Below are 24,523 nucleotides of genomic sequence, written 5' to 3'. Positions count from 1 at the left end.
CCCGGATGTGTGGGGGGAAGAAAGGAGGGATTGGGGATATCTATGGATGGTTGGCCTTAGTCAAAAGGATTAAATGGAAGTGGGAGGAGGAGTTGGGGAGTGAGATATGGATATGTTGGGGATTTTGGAGTGAAGTAACGTGTTGAGTCATGCATTCTATGCTCGGTTCGAGCAGGTAACCAACAATCCGCTGTCGAGTGTCCCAGCAGCCCATAACTCACCCATATCCACCATCACAGCTTCCAAAGTCAGATCGGCCTTCCTGAAAGTGAACCCTCGGAAGGCGACGGGCCCAGACATCCCAGGTCGTGCACTCAGAGCCTGCGCGGACCAGCTGGCAGAGGTATTCACGGACATCTTCAACCTGTCCCTACTCCACTCCGAGGTCCCCACTTGCTTCAAGAAGACCAACATCATACCGGTGCCAAAGCAGAACCAGGCAACGTGCCTCAATGACTACCGTCCGGTGGCCCTGACTTCAGTCGTAATGAAGTGCTTCGAGATGTTGGTCATGAAGCGCATCACCTCCATACTCCCAGAACGCCTTGATCCACTGCAAATCGCATACCGTCGCCACTGGTCCACAGCAGACGCCATTTCCCTGGCCCTACACGCATCCCTAGAGCATCTCGACAACAAGGACTCCTACATCAGACTCCTATTTATTGACTACAGCTCCGCCTTCAACACCATAATCCCAGCCAAGCTCATATCAAAGCTCCAAAACCTAGGACTTGGCTCCCTACTCTGCAACTGGATCCTCGATTTTCTGACCAACAGACCACAATCAGTAAGAATGAACAACAACACCTCCTCCACAACAGTCTTCAATACCGGGGCCCTGCAAGGCTGCGTACTTAGCCCCCTACTCTACTCCCTGTACACACACAACTGCGTGGCAAAATTTGGTTCCGACTCCATCTACAAGTTTGCCGACGATACGACCATAGTAGGCCGGATCTCGAATAACGATGAGTCCGTATACAGGAGGGAGATAGAGAACCTAGTGGAGTGGTGCAGCGACAACAATCTCTCCCTCAATGCCAGCAAAACTAAAGAGCTGGTCATTGACTTCAGGAAGCAAAGTACTGTACACACCCCTGTCAGCATCAACGGTCCAGGATGCAGATGGTTAGCTGTTTCAAATTCCTAGGGGTGCACATCTCCCAAAACTGTCCTGGTCCACCCACGTCGACGCTACCACCAAGAAAGCACAACAGCGCCTGTACTTCCTCAGGAAACTAAGGAAATACGGCATGTCCACATAAACCCGTACCAACTTTTACAGATGCACCATAGAAAGCATCCTATCTGGCTGCATCACAGCCTGGTATGGCAACTGCTCGGCCCAGGACCGCAAGAAACTTTAGAGAGTCGTGAACACCGCCCAGTCCATCACACAAACTTGCCTCCCATCCATTGACTCCATCTACACCTCCCGCTGCCTCGGGAAAGCGGGCAGCATAATCTTTTTTTTAAAAAAAAATTTTATTCACATTTTTCGGCCAAACAAAACAATACAAAGGTTTTCCTTTTTACAACAATAATACAATATAAATAACTGACCGTTTTAACAAATAAATAAATAAATAATATATAAACTAAATGGCAACTGCCATAACAAAAATAATAACTCTCCAGAAATAAAATCAAACAATCCAATATACATAACCAAGTACAAATACCTATACAAAAACTCCCCTGTTTTTATAAACCCTGCCATGTCATTTATCCAGGTCTCCACGCCTGGGGGTTTGGCTTCCTTCCACATAAGCAATATCCTTCGCCGGGCTACTAGGGACGCAAAGGCCAAGACATCAGCCTCTTTCGCCTCCTGCACTCCTGGCTCTTCTGCAACCCCGAATATAGCCAACCCCCAGCCTGGCTCGACCCGGACCCCCACCACCTTCGAAAGCACCTTTGCCACCCCCACCCAGAACCCCTGCAGTGCCGGACATGACCAAAACATGTGGGTGTGGTTTGCTGGGCTTCTCGAGCATCTCCCACACGTATCCTCTACCCCGAAAAATTTACTGAGCCTTGCTCCGGTCATATGCGCCCTGTGCAAAACCTTGAATTGTATCAGGCTTAGTCTGGCGCACGAGGACGACGAGTTTACCCTACGTAGGGCATCAGCCCACGGCCCCTCCTCAATCTCTTCCCCCAGCTCTTCTTCCCATTTCCCCTTCAGCTCATCCACCATGATCTCCCCCTCGTCCCTCATTTCCCTGTATATATCCGACACCCTACCATCCCCCACCCATGTCCCTGAGATCACTCTATCTTGAATCTCCTGCGTCGGGAGCTGTGGGAATTCCCTCACCTGTTGCCTCACAAAAGCCCTCATTTGCATGTACCGAAATGCATTCCCTTGGGGCAACCCATATTTTTCCGTCAGCGCTCCCAGACTCGCAAACGTCCCGTCTACGAACAGATCTCTCAGTTGCACAACCCCAGCTCTCTGCCATGCTCCAAATCCCCCATCTATTCTCCCCGGGACAAACCTAGGATTATTTCTTATCGGGGACCGCACCGAGGCTCCCGTCCTTCCCCTATGTCGTCTCCACTGCCCCCAAATTTTTAGCGTTGCCACCACCACTGGACTTGTGGTGTATTTCTTCGGGGAGAACGGCAACGGCGCCGTCACCAGTGCTTGTAGGCTGGTTCCTTTGCAGGACGCCATCTCCAATCTCTTCCACGCCGCTCCCTCCCCTTCTCCCATCCACTTACACACCATTGAGATATTGGCGGCCCAGTAGTATTCACTTAGGCTCGGTAGTGCCAGACCCCCCTATCCCTGCTACGTTGCAAGAACCCCCTCCTCACTCTCGGGGTCTTCCCGGCCCACACAAAACTCATGACACTTTTCTCAATTTTCTTGAAAAAAGCCTTCGTGACCATCACCGGAAGGCACTGAAACACAAAAAGAAATCTCGGGAGGACTACCATTCTGACCGCCTGCACCCTACCCACCAGTGACAGGGGCACCATGTCCCTTCTCTTAAAATCCTCCTCCATCTGTTCCACCAATCTTGTTAAGTTAAGCCTATGTAAGGTTCCCCAACTCCTGGCTATCTGAATCCCTAAGTACCGGAAATCTCTTGTTACCTTCCTCAGCGGTAAATCATCTATTCCCCTGCTCTGCTCCCCCGGATGCACCACAAACAACTCACTCTTCCCCATATTCAATTTGTACCCCGAGAATTCCCCAAACTCCCTGAGTGTCTGCATTATCTCAGGCATCCCCTCCACTGGGTCCGCAACATACAGCAATAAATCATCTGCATACAAAGATGCCCTATGTTCTTCTCCTCCCCTGAGTACTCCCCTCCACTTCCTGGAGCCCCTCAGTGCTATGGCCAGGGGCTCAATCGCCAATGCAAACAGTAACGGAGACAGGGGGCACCCCTGCCTCGTCCCTCTATGAAGACGGAAGTAGTCAGACCTCTGCCTGTTCGTGACCACACTCGCCACCGGGGCCCTATATAGCAGCTGTACCCATCCAATAAACCCTTCTCCAAAACCAAATCTCCTCAGCACCTCCCACAGATAATCCCACTCCACTCTGTCGAATGCTTTCTCGGCGTCCATTGCCACCACTATCTCCGCCTCCCCCTATGGTGGGGGCATCATCATTACCCCTAGCAACCTCCGAATGTTCGTGTTCAACTGTCTCCCCTTAACGAACCCAGTTTGATCCTCGTGGACCACCCCCGGGACACAGTCCTCTATCCTCGTCGCCATCACCTTGGCCAGGAGCTTAGCATCTACATTTAAAAGGGAAATGGGCCTGTAGGACCCACACTGCAGTGGGTCTTTTTCCTTCTTCAAAAGGAGCGATATCGTTGCCTCCGACATAGTCGGGGGCAACTGCCTCCTTTACCTGGCCTCATTAAAGGTCCTCGTCAAAAGCGGGGCCAGTAGGCCCATATATTTCCTATAAAATTCCACCGGGAATCCGTCCGGTCCCGGGGCCTTCCCCGCCTGCATGCTCCCAATCCCTTTTACCACCTCCTCCATCTCAATCTGTGCTCCCAGTCCCGCCCTCTCCTGCTCCTCCACCTTCGGGAATTCCAGCTGATCCAGGAAACACATCAGTCCCTCCTTCCCTTCCGGGGGCTGAGCCTTATATAACCTCTCATAGAATGCCTTGAACACCCCGTTCACTCTCTCCGCTCCCCGTTCCATCTCTCCCTCCTCATCTCTCACCCCACCTATCTCCCTCGCTGCTCCCCTCTTCCTCAATTGGTGGGCCAGTAGCCGACTCGCCTTCTCTCCATACTCATACTGTACACCCTGTGCCCTCCTCCACTGTGCCTCCGCCTTACCCGTGGTCAGCAGGTCAAACTCCACATGTAGCCTTTGTCTTTCCCTGTACAGTCCCTCCTCCGGTGCCTCCGCATATTGCCTGTCCACCCTCAAAAGTTCTTTCAGCAATCGCTCCCTTTCTTTACCCTCTTGTTTTCCTTTATGTGCCCTTATGGATATCAGTTCCCCTCTAACCACCGCCTTCAACGCCTCCCAGACCACTCCCACCTGAACCTCTCCATTGTCATTAAGCTCCAAGTACCTTTCAATACACCCCCTCACCCTTAAATATACCCCCTCATCCGCCAATAAGCCCATATCCATTCTCCAGAGTGGGTGCTGTTCTTTTTCCTCTCCTACCTCCAGGTCTACTCAATGTGGAGCGTGGTCCGAAATGGCTATGGCCGTATATTCTGTCCCCGTCATCTTCGGAATCAGTGCCCTTCCCAAGACAAAAAAGTCTATCAGTGAGTATACTTTGTGAACATGGGAGAAAAATGAGAACTCCTTACTCCTAGGCCTACTAAATCTCCAGGGGTCTACCCCTCCCATCTGCTCCATGAAGTCCTTGAGCACCCTGGCCGCTGCCGGCCTCCTCCCGGTCCTGGACCTCGACCGGTCCAACCCTGGATCAAGCACCGTATTGAAGTCTCCCCCCATTACCAACTTTCCCCCCTCCAGGTCTGGGATACGTCCCAACATACGCCTCATAAAATTTGCATCATCTCAGTTCGGGGCGTATACGTTCACCAGAACCACCGCCTCCCCTTGCAATCTGCCACTCACCATCACATATCTACCCCCACTATCCGCCACTATGGTCTTTGCCTCAAACAGTACCCGTTTCCCCACTAAGATAGCCACCCCCCTATTCTTCGCATCTAAACCCGAATGAAACACCTGCCCCACCCATCCTTTACGTAGTCTGACCTGGTCTATCAGTTTCAGATGCGTCTCCTGCAACATAACCACATCTGCCTTTAATTTCTTTAGGTGTGCGAGTACCCGTGCCCTTTTAATCGGCCCGTTCAGCCCTCTCACGTTCCACGTGATCAGCCGAGTTGGGGGGCTCTTTACCCCCCCCCCCACTTGTCGACTAGCCATCCCCTTTTTTATCCCAGCTCCTCACCCGGTTCCCACGTACCCGTATATCCCCCCGACGGTGCCCTCCCGCCTCGACCACCCCATCCCATAACAGCTCCCCCTTCTCCTTAGCAGCAGCAACCCAGTTAACCCCCCCCCCCTCCGCTAGATCCCCCTCTAGCGTAGTTGCACCCCCCATGTTGCTCCCAGAAGTCAGCGAACTCTGGCTGACCTCGGCTTCCCCCCTTGTCCTCGGCCCCCACTGTGCGAGGCCCCCTCCTTCCTGCGTCCCTGTTCCCGCCATAATTACCATAGCGCGGGAACAAAGCCCACGTTTCCCACTCGGCCCCGCCCCTAATGGCCGGCACCCACAGTTCCTCATACTTCGGGAAGACCCAGGACTCTTAAATTCTTCCTCCTCGAATTATTCTCCAGTGCTTCCAATCTCCCCACACACCTTTTATGCTGTGCCTCGTGCGTTTCTGCCTTCACCACCAGGCCCTGTATTTCATCTTCGTTTTCAGCAGTCTTTGCCTTCACGACCCGAAGCTCCAGCTCTTGGGTCCTCTGCTCCTCCTTTAGCCCTTCAATCGCCTGTAATATCGGGGCCAACAGCTCCTTCTTCAACTCCTTCTTCAGCTCTTCCACACAGTGCCGCAGGAACTCTTGTTGCTCCGGGCCCCATAACAAACGGCCACCTCCTGACGCCATCTTGCTTTGAGCTTCCCTTCCTTGCCGCTGCTCCAGAGGATCCTCCGCAATCCGGCCGCTATCCTCTCCCTTTTCCATGCGTGTCCGGGGGGATTCCCTTCTGGTTTACCGCACAGTGTTTTTGGCCGTCTAAATTGCCGTTGGGGCTCCTATTAAGAGCCCAAAAGTCCATTCCAACGGGAGCTGCCGAAACGTGCGACTTAGCTGGTCATCGCCGCACCCGGAAGTCCCGCGGGCAGCATAATCAAAGACCCCTCCCACCCGGCTTCCTCACTCTTCCACCTTCTTCCATCGGGCAGGAGATGCAGAAGTCTGAGAACACGTACGAACAGACTCGGAAACGCCTTTTCCCGCTGTTACCAGACTCCTAAATGACCCTCTTATGGACCCTCTTAACACTACACCCTGTATGCTTCATCCGATGGCGGTGCTTATGTAGTTACATTGTATACCTTGTGGTGCCCTATTATGTATTTTCTTTTATTCCCTTTTCTTCCCATGTACTTAATGATCTGTTGAACTGCTCGCAGAAAATACCTTTCACTGTACCTCGGTACAAGTGACAATAAACAAATCCAATCCAATCCAAAGCGACCTTGTCCTGCAAGGATGCGCCTTGTACAGTTTAAGGTGATGCACAGGGTCCACATGACTCGGGTTTGGATGAATGAGTTCTTCCAGGGAGTAGCGGATGAATGTGAGAGGCATGGGAGGGGGCTGGCAAACCATGCTTATATGTTCTGGGGGTGTGCAGAATTGGAGAGCTTTTGGGAGGCGACGTTTAGGAGTCTGTTGAGGAATATGGAGGTTGAGATGACGCCAGACCCTATGGTGGCGGTCTTTGGGGTGTCGGAGGCACCGGGCTGCAGGAGGGGAAGGGGGCTGATGTCGTGGCCTTCGCCTCTCTGATTGCCCGAGGACGGATACTTCTGAATTGGAGGTCGGCTGCGCCACCGGAGGTAGCGGCATGGTTGGGAGACCTGTACGAGTTTCTCAGGTCGGAGAAGATCATGTTTGCCTGAGGCAGTGGAGGGAGGTTCATGGCATGATTGAGGCCGTTTATGTCTATGTTTGAGGAACTATTTGTCGTGGGGAGGGATAAAAGGGGAAAAATGTACAAACTGTATGTATCGTGTTATGTTGCTATGTTGAAGTATATTTAGAATACAATATTTTTTTTAAAAAGGAAATCTATTTTTAGACTCTATAAAGGTGTCAAGGGGAGATATGGGGAGAGTGCGAGAGTATGGTGTTAAGTGGAGAATCAGTCATATTGCATGGTGAAGCACGCTCAAAGGGTCGAATGGCCTACCCCTGCTCCTATTTTCTATGTCTCCATGTTTCTAGCTTTAGGAAAGTTAGAGTTGTTTTCCCCCCCAAATTTATTCTTTGTTGATTCAGCAATTCTACTTAAACTTAAGGTTTTTCTATACTATAGACTGCGAACAGGCTTTAGGTTCCATATTCTCGGTAAAATATTTTACTAAATGTAATAATGATTGGACAGATTTTCTTATTCGTAAGGCAGTTTAATCACAAACATGCAGCATAGACGTGAATTTGGAGGGGGGAATAGTGCAAACATGGGCAGAACATCAAGGTGAAGGACCAGGTAGTGTGCTGCTCCCCACTCAAATTTCCTTCTTTGTTGCTTCGGAACAATGGATTCTGTCCTAATATTTCAGCAGAAATTGTAACAGGAGACCTTTAAGAATCTACTGAGAGATCAAATTCCAACCGATGCATGAGACGTATGCATTTTATATTTCTACTGTGTTGGATTTTCCTAATTTCCTTGCTGTTGTAAATTAATTGGAAATGCATTTGATTAGTTCATTTATCTTGTACGAAACTGGATTAGCTTCTTGATATTCGAAATTCTGAACAGCTGGAAACATTGAGAAAATTCTAACCAAGTTACGATGTACATCATAATCATAATCCAACTTAAAATGGTTAGGTTGGGCCAAGCTGCTTTCCACAATGCCGGAAGTAGAAAAATTCAAATTGTAAAGGAATTCGTTGATCATAGGAACTTTCGCCTGTCATTTTGAATGAGAAAATACTGTTTCGTAGGTCTAAATAATTATCACATAAGCACCTTTTCAGGAAATTCAGCTTATTTGACAATTAAATCTTCGGTTTTTGCTAATTACATGTTTTTTGTGAGACTGGTTGGAAATGAAATGCTTATAACCATGTGATGTGGTCTACAAAATTAGTTCAGACAAAGCTTCAAAGTGGATGGAAAAGTCTCACGTGCCTGCGTGGGTTTCCTCCAGGTGCTCCGGTTTCCTCCCACAGTTCAAAGATGTGCATGTTAGGTGGATGGCCATGCTAAATTGCTCTTGGTGTCCAAAAAGGTTAGGTGGGGTTACTGGGTTACGGGGATAGGATGGAGATGTGGGGTGTTCTTTCCAAGGGTCGGTGCAGACTCGATGGGCTGAATAGCCTCCTTCTGCACTGTAAATTCTATGTCTATTTCTTCACTGTAACAAAGGTGAAGACATATAGAATTTAATTAGTTGACACTTTAAAAACATATTAGTTGTCCTTTATTAAACTATCTGAAGTTGGTTAAAGCATGTTAGATTATTAAAGCATTCTATAATACAATGTGTTAATAAAGATCACAACCAAGGTAGCCCAGATTTGGACCTTCATGCTGATAATTAGAAATATGACATCAAGGATTTTCTCTTCCTCGCAGCTATCCTTTGTCCTCGTTCTGTTCATTCCTAATTTTTTACAGTACTGATTTAAACTGAAGGATGTCAACAGTAGTTTAGTGCAGAGTATTAATATGATTCTTAAAGTAGTTGGGTGTCATTTGAGTTAACTCCTATCAGCTTGATTTTTATATTGACCATACTCTATGTTTTGGCCCATAATTCTCTCGTAAATGTGTTTAAAATAGCCAGTTAATATAAATTTATGCTTTGAATTAAAGTCTTAGATTTCGTTGTTGCCATATCATTAGTAAATAATTCAAAGTTGTTTTCAAACTCCATTCCTTGAAGGGTTGAATTCTATTTTATTATTTCTTAATTTTGACTGACATCTTTGGGTCAAAGCAAACAAAATAAAATGCGACTTGAGTACAAAACTATATTGAGGTCATCTAAATTTATGTTGCGGATTTTTAAAAGAATTGCCGTTTATTCCAATAAAGTATATTGTAATCATCGTAAGAAAATCATTTTTCCGTATTTTCTGCTGTTTTCCATCATTCTCTTTTGACGGGGATATTGAATTTACGTTTTCAATAGAAATGGGTATTACTAACCACGATTTCTTTGTAATACATCACTAATGGCAATAATCTGTTATGAACTCAAAAAATAAATACAAATGTCAGCCGAGTCCAGTTCTGTCAGAATTGTCAAGTCGCAGCTCATGCAACTTGAGGTCTTTTCTGAAGACTAGAACAAGCATGTAACAAACTATGTGCAATAATATGATCTTTTAGAAGTTTCCTTGGAATGAAGACTAAACCTGGAAGACTAAACCCTTTCATTCATCTGGGATTGGGGAGTTTGATTGGGGTGAAATATGTTTATTGAACACATTTTGAGTCCCTTTCTTTGTTTTGCTGACTAGGAGATTATAAATGATCGATTCCATGCTGCCGTCTGAGATCAGTAGACTACTTATGTTACTAGAGAGCTGTGCTGCTGACAGTAAAACCCTTAGAAGTGTACAGTTGTAGCTAGAGCAACCCAAGGAATATCACCGTTGCTGTTTATTGGTCTCCTTGACAGCATTAACTTTTTCAAAATTCACTGTCTGCTTTTGTTTAAATGGATAACAGCTCCAATGCTAATGCAGCAGAGAGGAGTGCATCCAAAGAAAAATGTTGTTTTTGAACAACTGTGCAGTTCCCTTTTGAATGAGTTTGTGGGCTCTGTATTAAAAATGTTTGGGGCAGAGAATTCAAAATTTGAACTATGTTCTGTAAAATATTTTTGTAAGTTTCCCTTGATTTATTTTTGTAAGCGCCATAAATTTGTAGCCCTGTATGACCCTGGAAACCTTTATTGTTATTTATCTTGCACCCTTCATGACTTTGAAGACATCTGTCTGGTCGGCAGGAAAAAAATGTTAGTGGAGCTTTTATTTGCAAGTCAGATGATGGAAAAGATAATAATTTCCTTTGATGCCATATGTCGCTCAACCGCATATAAAATTCTAAATAAATAAATATTTGCAACTGTTCTTTGCCAGGTTCACCATACATATTTACAATCTGGGATGTAAAGTTGGGCAAGCTTCTATTTCTTAGAAACCTTGCTGAGCTGAAAATTGGGTAGGGAGAGGGATGAATGTATGCTGAATATCATTGCATCTCGGTTAGTATTTCTCCAGAAATGTGCATTTATAAAACCTATTTTTATAAATTAGCTTACCTGAGTGGACTCTAAATGCAGAGACTTTTCTTTCAGAATCACCTGACAGTGATGTTGCCATGGATATAGGGTCATCTGAACACCAGGATGCAGAAACTGTATATGACTGTGTAATCTGTGGACAAAGTGGTCCATCAACCGAAGAACGACCGACTGGATTAGTGGTCCTGTTGCAGGCTTCATCAGGTAGCCAATTTCACAAGTTGTATATTTTATTTTGCGCTTGTTGATCAATAGACTACGGTTGAAGATTATTTCACGGATGTATGGCATTTCTTATTGCTCTACTCTCAAGGGATAAATTGCTGTTACATTGAGCTTGTTAAAACCAGAATGACACATGATTTCAAAAGAAAATCCAGCTGCGTTGCACAGAATGCTTTCTCCCCTGAAGCTGATTTATATTTAATATTCCCAAGGCATTGACTATGAAGGTCAGAGCACTATCATAATGATTTTGAGTGGTATGCCAAACCTAATTTCTGTAAAGGTTTTTCATAACGATATTTAATCAGGATTTCTCAATATTAATGATATCTTAAACAATCCCCAAGCCTACAACCGCTTTAACCACTATCATATTGAAAACAAAAGCTAAATTTATATTGACCAGCTATTTTCTCTCTTCAACTTGGAAAAGTGACCTCCATTTGTTGCTTTTGACTTTATTTTTAAAAGTTTAGTTGTGCTGGCCTCCTATAGAAAGTAGAGAGCCTGTTATGAGATTAATCAGATTCTGTGTGTGAGGGAGCTGGTTCCCTGTGTTCACTTATCTGAAAGCAGCCTCTGTAATAACAATTTGTTGACCCATATTTTTGAGAGACATATGTATTGTAGAGTGCAATTATCAGGGAAGCCAAGTTAGCATCCATCATCCACATTCCTATAATACGGACTGTACATCTACAGTATGAAAATCCCTTATGTAGATAATACACAGATCACTTTATTTACCTACTTCCAAAGTTGACAAAGATCAGAGCCTGGAAATCTGAAACAGTTGTTTGAGAATTATTTTTAAATATTATCATTTAATGGTTTCTAATAAAATCATTTATTGCATTGTGTTTATTTTCTGAAGTTTTTTTTAGTAAATTGTAGCTGACTAAATCAATTTCTCCTGCAACTTCAAGATACCCTCAGTATTATTATTCCATCCAATACGTTCATTGTGAAGAAGGAGAAATTATAAGACTGGAGGGATTCAATTCCTTGGGCACAACTATATAGAGTTGAAAATGAAAATGAAATGGAAATCGCTTATTGTCACAAGTAGGCTTCAAATTAAGTTACTGTGAGAAGCCCCTAGTCGCCACATTCCGGCGCCTGTTCGGGGAGCCTGGTACGGGAATTGAACCGTGCTGCTGGCCTGCCTTGGTCTGCTTCAAAAGCCAGCTCTTTAGCCCTGTGCTAAATCAGCCCCCATGATCATTTATTCCTTAATATTATATCTTGCAAATTACAAACAAAGTAGTTCTTCCAAATATGTATGCAAATTGTTATCTTGTTGCCGTATTTCTTTTTAAAATTTAGAGTACCCAATTTTTTTTTTCCAATTAAGGGGCAATTTAGCGTGGCCAATCCACCTAACCTGCACATTTTTTGGGTTGTGGGGGTGAAACCCACGCAGACACGGGGTGAATGTGCAAACTCCAAACGGACAGTGACCCAGGGCCGGGATCCGAACCCGGGTCATTGTTGCCATATTAATATGGTTTTATTATGCTTTTATGAAAATAATGTTGCTGTTCCTATCCGTGATATTTTGGAAGTTGCAAGTATGATAGAAAGGATTGAATTGTAATTTGCTTGTTACTGTAGTTCTGACATACATACATGCCAGTATTGATATGTTAATTTATTGTAGTTCTTGGGCACCGTCGTAGAAGCACTGAACCAAAGAAATTGCCAACCAGTGATGAAGAGCAGATTTACCCTGAGGATACCTGTGGAACTGCACATGATGTTAGGATCACAGATTTGCAGCAAATCTTCAAAGATGTAAGTTTCATACTTGTTGGACAAAAAAAAAATAGGGTTTCCTTTTTGTAAGTTGAATTTGAGCACAAAATGATAGTTGCATTCAATTGGAACTACTGTGTGAAGACAGTATATGATCTAAATTGGGTCCAGAATGAAGTATGGGTCTTTTCTCTTGCTTTCCCAAGCCCTCATTGGGAGGAGGAAAATACTCGGTAAATGAGTCTTCTCTTGACTCATCGCACTGTTGGTTTTGCTATGGTATTGAGATAGGCCTGACAACACGATATTAATACAATCTCTCCTCTTCCCAATCCCAACTGTGACATGTGGTATGAGAGAAGGCAAGTAGTGACTGTATGTTGCTTTGGGTGAGCATAGCATGAATCCACTTTTGGGGGACAGGCGATTGAATGAAAATCTCTTCTCTTTTGCTGTAATGTTCGAACTGTGGTAAGTTTAATAGGCATTAGCTCAGTTTGCATGGACTTACCAAAATATTCTCTAGAATGTCAGTTGCACTGAGATCTATCCAGAATGATTGTTGAGCTAAGTGGAAATGATAAACCGATGCAGTTTAGGGGTTGGGGTAGAGTTGCTTTGTTTAACTGAAGAAGTGTTTAACTGTTGCTAAATCTCCCTCCTTTCTTTCCATCTTATTAATTACAAACTTTTCCACCGCTCCCATCCAAAAACAGCATTAAACTTTAGCAAATAGTCTGTATGGTTCATTGGAGAATAAGGATCAATGTAGCATCTTATATTTGTAAAGTGCCTTTAACGTAATAAAATGTCCCAAGGGGTGTCACAGAAGCATTATAAAACAAAATTTGATACTGAGCCACTGATATTAGGTCAGATGAACAAAAGCTTTGTCAAAGAGGTAGATGCTAAGGAGTGTCTTGTGGTAGAAAGCAAGGTAGAGGGGCAGAAAGGTTTAGGACGGGGGTTACAGATCTTAGGGCCTAGGCAGCTGAAAAAATGGCACATATAATCGGGATGCTGAAGTTGCCAGAATTAGATGAGCGCAGGCATCATCGTCGGTTATGGGGCTGGAGGACATTATCCAGAAAGGGAGGGGTGAGACCATGGAGGGATTTGAAAACAAGGCTAAGAGTTTTAAAATCAAAATGGATAATTGAGGAAGACATGGTGATTGATAGGTGAATGGGACTTGGTGTGAATTTAGGCACTGGCAGCAGAGTTTTGGATGACCCCACATTTTACAGAGGGTAGAAAGTGGGAGACTAGCCAGGAGTAGTTTGTTGGAATAACAAAGGGATGAATGGGAGTTTCAGCAGCAGATGAGCTGAGACAAGGTCAAAGGAGTTGGAAAAAGGCAGACATAGAGATGGCAAGCTCATCCGGGGGTCCAATCTGATACCAAGGTTGAGAAAAGGCTGGTTTAATCTCATTCTATTGCCACAGAGTGGGATGGAACCAAAAATGGCTTCAGTCTTCCCATTATTACATTGAATAGTTGTTCGGGAGAATGATTTCTACTGTGTAATTATCCAAGTAATTGTACATTTTCCGTGGTGAAAATTATTTTTTTCTAATTGCAAACTGTTTATGGATTGAATACTAATGAAAAATGAAAGTTCTAAATGAACGTCTATATATTCCTGAAATATCGTTCAAGCAGGTGACTAGACTTCCGGTGGTGTAATATGGAGGGAAGATGTGCACGAGGTGGCTACTGCTAGAGTACTGCATTTTGTGCCCTCATTTCTCAGTATCTGGGTACTTTCTTTTGAAAACCCACATAATTAATGGGATAAGGATCCTATATGATTGAAATGCACAGAAAAGTCAGGGGAAAAAGTTAGACAGCAGATGTTCATCAACCGAGTCAGAGGTCTCTCAGATTCGTCAGCCAAGAAAATATCGGAGGCAGCCTCTGGGGCTCCGGCCACTCCACTTACGGCTGAGGTGCTTACGAGTACCTTGCGAAGGAATGTGATAAACACTGGCAGATTGTGTCGAAGGACTTCCGGAAATGAGTGGAGGAGGCCTTAGCTCCCATCCAAGCGTCTTCAGAAAAGAAAAGGAAACAGTGAAAGTCCATGGAGCCACAATAGAAGATATGGACGTGGCCCTTTCGTGACCCAGTGATCAGATTGCCTCACTGGAAGTAGAGACGTCTTTGGTGGCTGAAGCGAATAAGTCTTTGAAGGCAGGTGAATGATCTGGAGAATCGGTCCAGGAGATAAAACATTCGAATTGGGTTGGCAGAAGGGATGGAAAGCTCAACGCCCACGGAGTACTTCGCAGAGATGTTTGTTAAGATGGTGGGAGAGGGTGGATTCACGTCCCCTCCTGAGTTGGACTGAGCCAACCGTAGACTCCAGCAGAGACCTTGTCTTGAGGATCCACTGCGTGCGGTAGTAGTGAAGTTCCATAGCTTCAAGAAGAAAGAGCAGGTGCTGAGATGGGTGAAGGATCATCGAGACTTCAAATGGGAGGCCACACAATCAGGATCTACCAAGCCATCGGAGTGGAGCAGGTAAAGAAGAGGGCTGCATTCAATAAAGCCGCCCTGTATAAAAGTGGAGTTGGTTCGGGGTGGCGGATCCGGCTTGGTGTAGAGTGACTTTAGATGGAAAGGACTATTTATTTGATGCCCCAGAGAGGTGGATTCCTTTCTTAAGAAACAAGGTTGGGCACGGTGTGATTGAGCTTTTGGGTGTTGGGGACGGGCGTGCTAAATTGTTGCATTGTTGGGGTTCTGTGTTTATTCTTGCATTTTCCTGTTCTTGTTGGGGTTGAATTTTTACAGTTTGGGGTTAAGTTCTATGTGGGGTTCTGTTCTGATGGCTATGAAAATATATCCGTGGCGCTTTTTGCACCCAGGTGACAAAGATTTTTCATTTTTCTTGCGTGTTCATCAGGTATACTCGCGGATCGATTTGTTTGTGCTGGATAGGTCTCCTCCCTTCTGTGGTGGCGGCTGAGTACTCAGCAATTGTAATTTCGGCCATGACCTGCACTTTGTTGACTTGGCGCTAGATTCAGGTCCCTCCCAACACCCGCCATGGAGGTTGGACACATTATTAGCAGACAAAAAACTTTGTGAAGGCATGCCCGCTATCATTGAGGACTATATAGCATTTAATAAAAGTGAGTCAATCTCACCTTCCACGCCGTGGGAAGCCCTTAAGGTGGTCCCCAGGGAGGAAATTATCAGCCGCGCGGGTTCAATTCCCGTACCGGCCAATCCGAACAGACGCAGGAATGTGGTGACTAGGGGCTTTTCACAGTAACTTCATTGACGCCTACTTGTGACAATAAGTGATTACTATTATTATTATCCTGTGAACAGCAGAGGCTGGTGGAATCCATTCTTGAATTGTCATTACCATAGTACTCACTTGCCCCTACCATGGAGTTGTTGGCAAGTAGAAAAAAATTGCAAACACAAGTTGAGCTATTATCGACAGAATGGTGGGCCAGCTGCGACGCTCGCGGGGCATGCTTTATGAATATGGGGAGAAGGCCAGTCGCCTTTTGGCTCACCAGCTTGGGCTTCCTGGGAAATCGTACAGGTATGCAACTCAAGCGGAAGCCTGGTTACTGCCCCATCTCAGGTTAATGCAGCTTTTGAATCGTTATATCGGGGTCTTTACAGATCGGAATCTCCAGCGGAGGGATCGGTCATGACTGACCTTTTGGACAGTTTATCCATCCCAGCGGTGGAGAGGAGTGATAATAATCTTTTAGTTTCACAAGTGTTATGGGCCAGGGTTTAGAGAACCCCAAGATGTATCATGGAATTCACCTGACCCACAACTTTTAATAGATTGTGGTATGGGGAGCACAGGGCCCACTCTACAGTTGTGGTACAGCAGAAATGGAAAAGTATTTTTTAAAGCAAAACAATGTTTATTTTATGAACTCAAGTTAACCGTTATAAAACATACAGTGAACATCTTAGCAACTATCAATTCAAATACAACCCCCAAAGAATACAACACTAAGTAATCCTTAATAACTTCCCAAACAACATCCAGAAGACAAAAGAAACATCTTTTAACAGAAACACATCAGGTTTACATTCACTACTGAGAACATTTATAATTCTGAATTCAGCAAATGATCGAGAGTCTTTTCATGGCATAGAGAACAACAGTACACCTGCTTTGTCTGGCTTCAGCTCCAACACTGATAAAATGAAACCAAAAAAACACAGACGCACCCAAGCTTTTCTCAAAGTGAAACTAAAAAGCAGAGCCAGAACTCAGCTCCACCCACACTCTGACATCACTGCAGTAACATGAGCAGCCAAACATTTCTTAAAGTGACATTCTCATGACACCTCCCCCCAAGAAAAGAAAGTAAACCATCAACTTCAAATGGTTTTATTTTTCACCGTTTCACTATCCTTTAAGGAATGCACACAGTAAATATACTTTTTCGTTAAAAAAAAACACCACACGCAAACAGGTATAATATAGTCCATTTCTTTTTTTTCTTCCTCCAACTGGAATCCGTCTTGATTGACAGTCTCTTTGAACAAGAACGTCTCTGCACGATCCATCCATTTCTTTACGCCTCAGCATTTCTCTTTAAAGTCAGATACTTTAGTTCAATCTGATCACAGAGTTCCTTGTAAATCTCCAACATAGGAGCATTGGTTATCACAGCTTTCAGGCAGTCAAACGCCTGTTGAAAGTCCACTGTCCATTGACATTTTTGACGTTTCTTCAGCAAGTCTATCAGTGGAGCAACCACGCTATAAAAACTATTCACAAATGTTCGATCAAATCCACTCATGCCAAGAAATCACATTATTTTCCTTTGTCTTGAGGGTATAGGAAACTCCTCAATAACTGTTGGTTTCACATCCCGTGTGGCCATTCGACCCTGTCCGATTGTATGGCCAAGGAAAGTGACTTGGGCTTTTCCAAATTCACTTTTGGCTAGGTTTATCACCAAACCCGCCTCCTGAAGTCGATCGAATAACTCCCATCAGATGTTTTAAATGTTTTTTCCATGTCTGGCTGAAAATTACCCGATCGTCGATGTATACCGCACAATTGGGTAATCCTGAAACAACTTTGTTAGTTAACCGTTGAAATGTGGCTGGGATGTTTTTCATGCCAAATGGCAAAACGTTGAATTGGTATATACCATCTGGAGTCACACAAGCTGAAATCTCCTTTGCCCTTTCGGATAAAGGTACCTGCCAGTAACCTTTAAGTAAATCCAGTTTGGAAATGAAAGCTGATTGTCCCACTTTCTCAATGCAATCCTCCAAACGTGGGATAGGATAAGAATCCGTTCTTGTAACTGCGTTAACCGTTCTATAGTCCACACACAACCGTTGGGTACCGTTTGGTTTAGGTACCATCACTATGGGTGAGCTCCATTGGCTGCAACCCACTTCAATTATGCCATTTTTAAGCATACTCTCAATCTCTTTGTTAACCTGTGCCAATTTTAAAGGGTTAAGTCTATATGGATGTTGTTTGATTGGAACAGCATTTCCCACATCTACATCATGTATGGCCATTTTACTACTTCCCAATTTATCTCCACAAATATGCCCATGTGATATCAATAACTCTTTCAGGTCAGTTTGGTTTTCCTCTGGAAGGTAACTCAACAATTTATCCCAATTTTCTAAGGACATCCTCATTTCCAATTTAATTTGAGGTACGTCAAATTCACAGTCATCTGGATTTGGTTCATCACTTTGAGTAAGAATCATTAAAACCTCCTCCTTTTTTTCTCCTTCCCTTTCAAAGTACCTTTTAAGCATATTTTCATGACACACTCCCTACTTAAACTAGAATACCACACCTGAAAAGCAACCACAATATGCTCACCCCTCACTGTCTTTATGTTCGCTAAGCCAATCCAATAGATAGACTTTTATCCCCCTCGAGCCCCAATTTGTTATAGGCCAGGGTTTAGAGAACCCCAAAGTGTATCATGGAGTTCACCTGACCCACAACTTTTATTAGATTGTGGTATGGGGAGCCCACGACCCACTCTACAGGTGTGGTACCGCAGAAATGGTAAAGTATTTTTGAAAGCAAAACAATGATTATTCTATGAACTCAGGTTAACCTTTATAAAACATACAGTGAACAACTTAGCAACCATCAATTCAAATACAACCCCCAAAGAATGCAACACTAAGTAATCTTTAATAACTTCCCAAACAACATCCAGAAGACAAAAGAAACACCGTTTAACAGAAGCACATTAGGTTTACATTCACTACTGAGAACATTTATAATTCTGAATTCAGCAAATGATCAAGAGATAGTCTTTTCATGGCAGAGAGAACAACAGTACACCTGCTTTGTCTGGCTTCAGCTCCAACACTGATGAAACGAAACCAAAAAAACACAGACACACCCAAGCTTTTCTCAAAGTGAAACTAAAAAGCAAAGCCAGAGCTCAGCTCCACCCACACTCTGACATCACTGCAGTAACATGAGCAGCCAAACATTTCTTAAAGTGACATTCTCATGACACAAGTATGAAGTTACTGTGAAAAGCCCCTAGTCGCCACATTCCGGCGCCTGTTCGGGTAAGCTGGTACAGGAATTGAACCCACGTTGCTGGCCTTGTTCTGCATCACAAACCAGCTGTCTAGCCCACTGAGCTAATCCCCATTGGGCCCAGAGGAATTTATAAAATGCATTGGGTTGGTGCAGACTAGCAAGGTGCTTGGCCCGATGGCTTTCCCATTGAATTTTCTAAGACGTTCATGGAGCAGTTGGTGCCCTTAATTCTGGACATGTTTAATGATTCCTTACCCCGGGGTTCATTGCCGTCTACCATCACATAGGCCTCTAACTCAAGAAAGTCAAAGACCCAACAGAATGTGGGTCGTATCAACCTATCTCACTCTTGAATGCGGATGTCAAGTTACTTGCAAGGTGCTGGCTTTGGAGCTGGAGCCCTGCCTCCCAGGGGTAATCTCAGAGAATCAGACTGCCTTTGTTAAGGGTCGACAATTGTCGGCCAATATACGTTGCCTGCTAAACGTGTCCTTTTCCCTTCCTCGGTGCCGAACCGGAAGTGATTGTTTCCCTGGATGACAAAAAGGCATTTGATAGAGTTGAGTGGGAGTATCTGTTTCAGATTCTTGGGGATTCAGATTTGCGCACACGTTTATTTCCTGGATACGACTACTGTATAAGGCCCCTACTGCTAGTGTTCGTACGAATGCCCTGAACTCTGGTTACTTTCCATTGAATAGGGGCACGAAACAGGGGTGTCTCCGCTCCTGTTTACTTTGGCAATAGAACCGCTCGCTATAGCTGAGGTCCTCTGTTAAATGGAGGGGGATAAATCGGAGAGAGGTGGAGCATTGGGTGTCCCTTTACGCGCACCACCTACTTCTCTATATTACGGATCCAGTACGCTCCATGGAGAAGATAATGAAGCTGCTCAGTACATTTTGCTCCTTCCCTGGCTCACAAGTTGAACTTGGACAAGAATAAATGTCTCCCGGTCAAACACCTGCCCCCAAAACCAGGGAGAAGAGACCAACTTGGGGACATTACCTTTTTGTCTTGCCAAGACTAGCTTTTTATTATCTGGGGGTCCAGGTGCCCCCAATTGGGCCTCACTTCACAAATTAAATTACACCAATCTGGTTGACATTGTCAAGTCAGACTTGCAGAGGTGGAATAACCTCCCCCTATCCTTGGCAGGTAGGGTTCAGACTATTAAAATGAACATTCTCCCAAGACTTTTATATTTTTTTCAATGTCTCCCCATTTTTCTCCCCAAGTCCTTTTTTGTCAAAGTCAACAAATTTATATCTGGGTGGGTAAAGCTCCAAGGATCCACGGGGCATTGCTCCAAAGAGACAAGACAGTCAAGGGACTTGGCTCTACCCAATTTATTGTTTTACTATTGGGCAGCCGATATTCAGAAGATATTGTTGTGTTTCAGCATCCCTTGTTCCATATGTGGACAAACAAAAGTGAGCTCCTGCTCTGTTTCTAGCCTTGGTGGAATAGTAACCACATAGTTGCCTTTTTCTCCGATGAGATTTTCCCTGAATCCAGTGATGGTCTCCACCCAGAGAATCTGGAAGCAGAATTGGCAGCATTTCAAGCTCTATTCCCTGTCTTCGCTCGCCTCCACCTGCAATAACTACCTTTTTCTGCCAACGGGCTTGGACTTGATGTTTAAGTCATGGGAGAAGGGTTTGTAGAGGTTAGGAGAGCTGTTTGTGGAGGGAAGGTTTGCTGCTTTTAAGCATTTGACAGAGAAATTCCAGCTAACTGGCTCCAGTCTTTCCAGGTATTTTCAAATTCACAGTTTTCATGCAAGGTTTTCCCCTCCTTTCCCTTGGCACCATCCTCTTCCCTGTTGAAGAGGATTTTGTCCTTGGCCGGGTCTGATGGGGGGATGACTATTTTGGGCATATATTATTTTCGAGTGCCTGGATTTGCCTCCTTCTGCCCGAGACTTCCAATTGGTTAACGATTTACAAGTCCCTGGACTTGCCTCTCTCTGGCCAGAGACTAAGTCCCGTTGGTTAACCATTTTCAAGACCCAGGACTTTTCTCCCACTTCCCAGAGACTAAGTCCTGTTGGTTAACCATTTTCTGCAGCCAGGACCTGCCCTCTCTGCCGGCGGCAACGTCCTGCTGGTTCGCCCAGGGGAATGCCAGACCGGTCGGTGCACCTCCGACCCGCATGCTGAAACAGAGTTCGGAAAGCCCGCAAAAAATGATGTTAAATGCCCTTGCGGACTTCCGAGAGACCTTTGGAAGGCCTTCGATTTGAAATTAGGACCCTTTCTCAAAGCCTCACTTTCCTGGGCATTTTCAAAGTGCGATTGCTGCCAGGTAATGTTCTGAAAAACAAGTCCTATTTTGTGCATATATGACCATATCTCTCTGAGGAGTCAGCTCTGTTGAGTGTGTTGTGGATGAAATTTGTGGATGAAATATGAGGATGAATTGGATCGTATTCTGAAAAGTCAGGTATGCAGTGAGGCCCTTAGCAGGGTCAAACACACGTCTTCATGTGCTTGGCTAAGTTTGATTCAGTTCAAGATGGTGCACAGGGCGCTCCTGACTAAAGCGAGGATGAGCGGATTCTTCCCTGGTGTGGACGACAAGTTTGAACATTGCTCTTGGGGGCCGGCTAAGCACATTTGTATGTTCTAGTCTTGTCCCAAATTTGGTGAGCTTATTTCTTTAACACCGTGTCGGAGATACTCTGTTTATTTGGATCCTTGCCGGCTGGTGGCCATATTTGGGGCATCAGATCCGCGTGCTTCAGTTGGGGGGTGAATCCGGGTGTCCTGGCCTTCGCCTAGTTGACAGCCCGGAGCTGAGTTCTGATGAGCGGAAGTCTCCTACTCCACTTAGTGTCTCGGCCTGGTGGGTAGCATCATGGAGTTTCTACATTTGGAGAAGGTTAAGTCCAATATTATAGGATTCTACCTAAGATGGCCATTCATTTCCTTTTTTTAAGGAGCTAGTAACTGTCAGCTGTTAGAGGTTTAGTTTAGTTTTTGGGTTAAAGTTAATATGTGTTTTTACTTGTTTGTCTCTTTCTTCAATTGTCCAATTTTGGTTAATTGTTTTGGATGGTTTTGTTTAATATGACATTCTTTAAATAAACACATTTTTAAAAAACAAACATGTGAAAAAAACATTCAAGTTTAAAGAAAGCAAATGGGGGAATAAAATGTTCTACAATCAGCCTCATTGCTCTATTACAATGACAATCTACGACTGTTTTCCATAAGAATGTGCAATTTTATGAAATATTTTAAAATAAATTTGGAGTACCCAATTATTTTTTTTCCCAATTAAGGGGCAATTTAGCGTGGCCAATCCACCTAACCTGCACATCTTTGGGTTGTGGGGGTGAAACCCACGCAGACACGGGGAGAATGTGCAAACTCCACACGGACAGTGACCCCGGGCTGCGATCGAACCCAGCTCCTCAGTGCCGCAGTCCCAGTGCTAACCACTGCACCACCATGCTGCCCTCAGATTTATGAACAGTTGACCGTTACTAATTAATTTATTGTTTTGTATTTTGGAAGGGAATCGTGTTCTAAACAGATGTATAGAAAGGTTTGTAGATGGCAGCATTGTAACAAAGTCATAACTTTGGTAGTATTCTGTTGCATCTGATTGGATCTTTTTTTATACGAGTGATTTTAAGTATTTGGTAAATTCCATAAATAAGCAGATCCATACAAGAAAGTGCATATAAACTGGAAATGAAAAATTTACAATTTTCTTACTCTAAACATGTCAATCATCTTGAATTTAATGTGGTCTCATCTGATATTCATTATCGGGATAGCTTGATTCCTTTGCTTCCACATTTCTTTTATTGTATTTTTTTGTCAAATTGCGAAATAAAACCAGTCTTTGTTTACAATTCCTCTTTCTTTAGAGTTCTTGCCTGCAGTCAGTCTCGATAGGTTGGGAAGGTGGTGTGTATGTTCAGACCTGTGGACACACTTTACATATCGATTGTCATAAGTCTTACATGGAGTCATTGCGGGTGAGTTAATAACTGAGCTACTTTCATTAAAGTTTGATGAATCGTGTTTCTGCAATGTAAAAATGTTTCTTTTAAACAATGAAGAAATTCGGAATATCATTAAAATTTATATTTTCCCATTTTCTTCAGACAAAACCTTTTGGTGAATCATATTTCTGGAGTTGTAGTTTATTGGTGTTGGGGGGGCATCTTTTTCATTGAGATTTAGTTTTTTAACGACATTGTGGAAAGAACAAAAGTCTTCTAAATGCACCATTCTAATACAACAATCATCCAGTGGGTGAAACTATCCAAGCGATAAACCTTCTTTTAAAAGAAATCCGCCGCACTGATATCTTGGCCAGTCATTTTTCTCCTGTGACAAAGGACTGGCTTCAGCCACACCATAATTTATGCTTCACAGCAATAGCTGAAGTCTTTACTTTTTGTCCTTATTCAGCTAGAAAGGTTCTTGTAGTCTGATTTAAACCCATGATTTATCAAATAATCTTATCTTTTAGCTGTTGCCCAGGCAGAAATTTTGTGAAACATTTTGAAATTCTCTTTGTTTTACTGCAAAGTTTTTTTTTCCAAAGTCTCCAATTGTGACATTTTCCTGCTTTCCATCTTCTCTCTTGAAAACAGAGGCACATGTGCAGTTGCAATTCCACAAGCATCGTTCCCATATCTCCAAGAAAAGAAAGGAATCTAAAACTAATTTAAAAAAAATAAAATAATAATAATTAATGGAGAAGATGCTGTGTCAGTATTCGGACAGTTAAAGTTGTCAAATCGAGGAGTCACCTTTACTGACCAAAAATATATCAAGAGATATCAAGCAGAGTCAATAAAGTGGATTTGACGCGCAATCAGCCAGGATCTGATGATCCATTCAAGCTCGAGGGGCTGTATGACCTATCCGATCCAGTATACCCACAAAATGTTAAAATGTTCAAATTGATCGATATTCATGCATGAAAATGCTGGCTGCCTTATACATTTTCCAAGCCCAGGGATAGGGGAAAATTATGTTACTTTATAACTATGCCAACTAACAGAGCACCAAAGGGAACCAAGCTTTCCAAATTGAGTAGCCTGCATGTGCAGGAACTCACCAAGGCTCCTTAGACAGCACCTTCCAAACCCATGATTGCTCCATCTAGAAGGGCATGAGTAGCAAACGCATGAGAAAAGCACCACATGGGAGTTCTCCAAGTCACTCACCATCCTGACTTGGAAATATATCACCGTTCCTTCACTGTAGCTAGGTCAAACTCCTGGAACTCCCTCCCTTAAAGCACCTACACCAAATGGACTGCAGCGGTTTAAATAGGCCTTGCCAGCAATGCCCACATCGCAGGAATGAATTTTTAAAAACGGTTTCATACAGCAAGATTTACCGTTCCCTCACACTACCCAACGCACACTCTCTAATCCCACCACACTCTCTATCCCCTCTCACACTCTCTAATCCCCATACACTCTCTAATCCCCCCACACTCTCTATCCCTTCTCACGCTCTCTAATCCCCCACACTCTCTAATCCCCCA

The 24,523-nt window shown here is 44.2% G+C and overlaps 1 protein-coding gene across 5 annotated transcripts in view; it reads left to right on the top strand.

Annotated features, from left to right (window-relative positions):
- Positions 1-24,523, top strand: part of ubr3 (ubiquitin protein ligase E3 component n-recognin 3) — a 606,570-nt gene that overhangs the window by 285,930 nt on the left and 296,117 nt on the right. For all 5 annotated transcript variants that reach the window (XM_072475854.1, XM_072475858.1, XM_072475857.1 and 2 more), the window contains 3 exons: positions 10,545-10,694; positions 12,376-12,509; positions 22,884-22,994. In XM_072475854.1, coding sequence (XP_072331955.1) covers positions 10,545-10,694; positions 12,376-12,509; positions 22,884-22,994 — 395 coding nt within the window. The remainder of the gene's footprint in view (positions 1-10,544; positions 10,695-12,375; positions 12,510-22,883; positions 22,995-24,523) is intronic.

The sequence above is a fragment of the Scyliorhinus torazame genome, chromosome 2 (assembly GCF_047496885.1).
Source record: "Scyliorhinus torazame isolate Kashiwa2021f chromosome 2, sScyTor2.1, whole genome shotgun sequence".
NCBI lineage: Eukaryota > Metazoa > Chordata > Chondrichthyes > Carcharhiniformes > Scyliorhinidae > Scyliorhinus > Scyliorhinus torazame.
The sequence above is the reverse complement of the archived record's forward strand: the minus strand, read 5'-3'. Positions and strand labels throughout refer to the sequence as shown.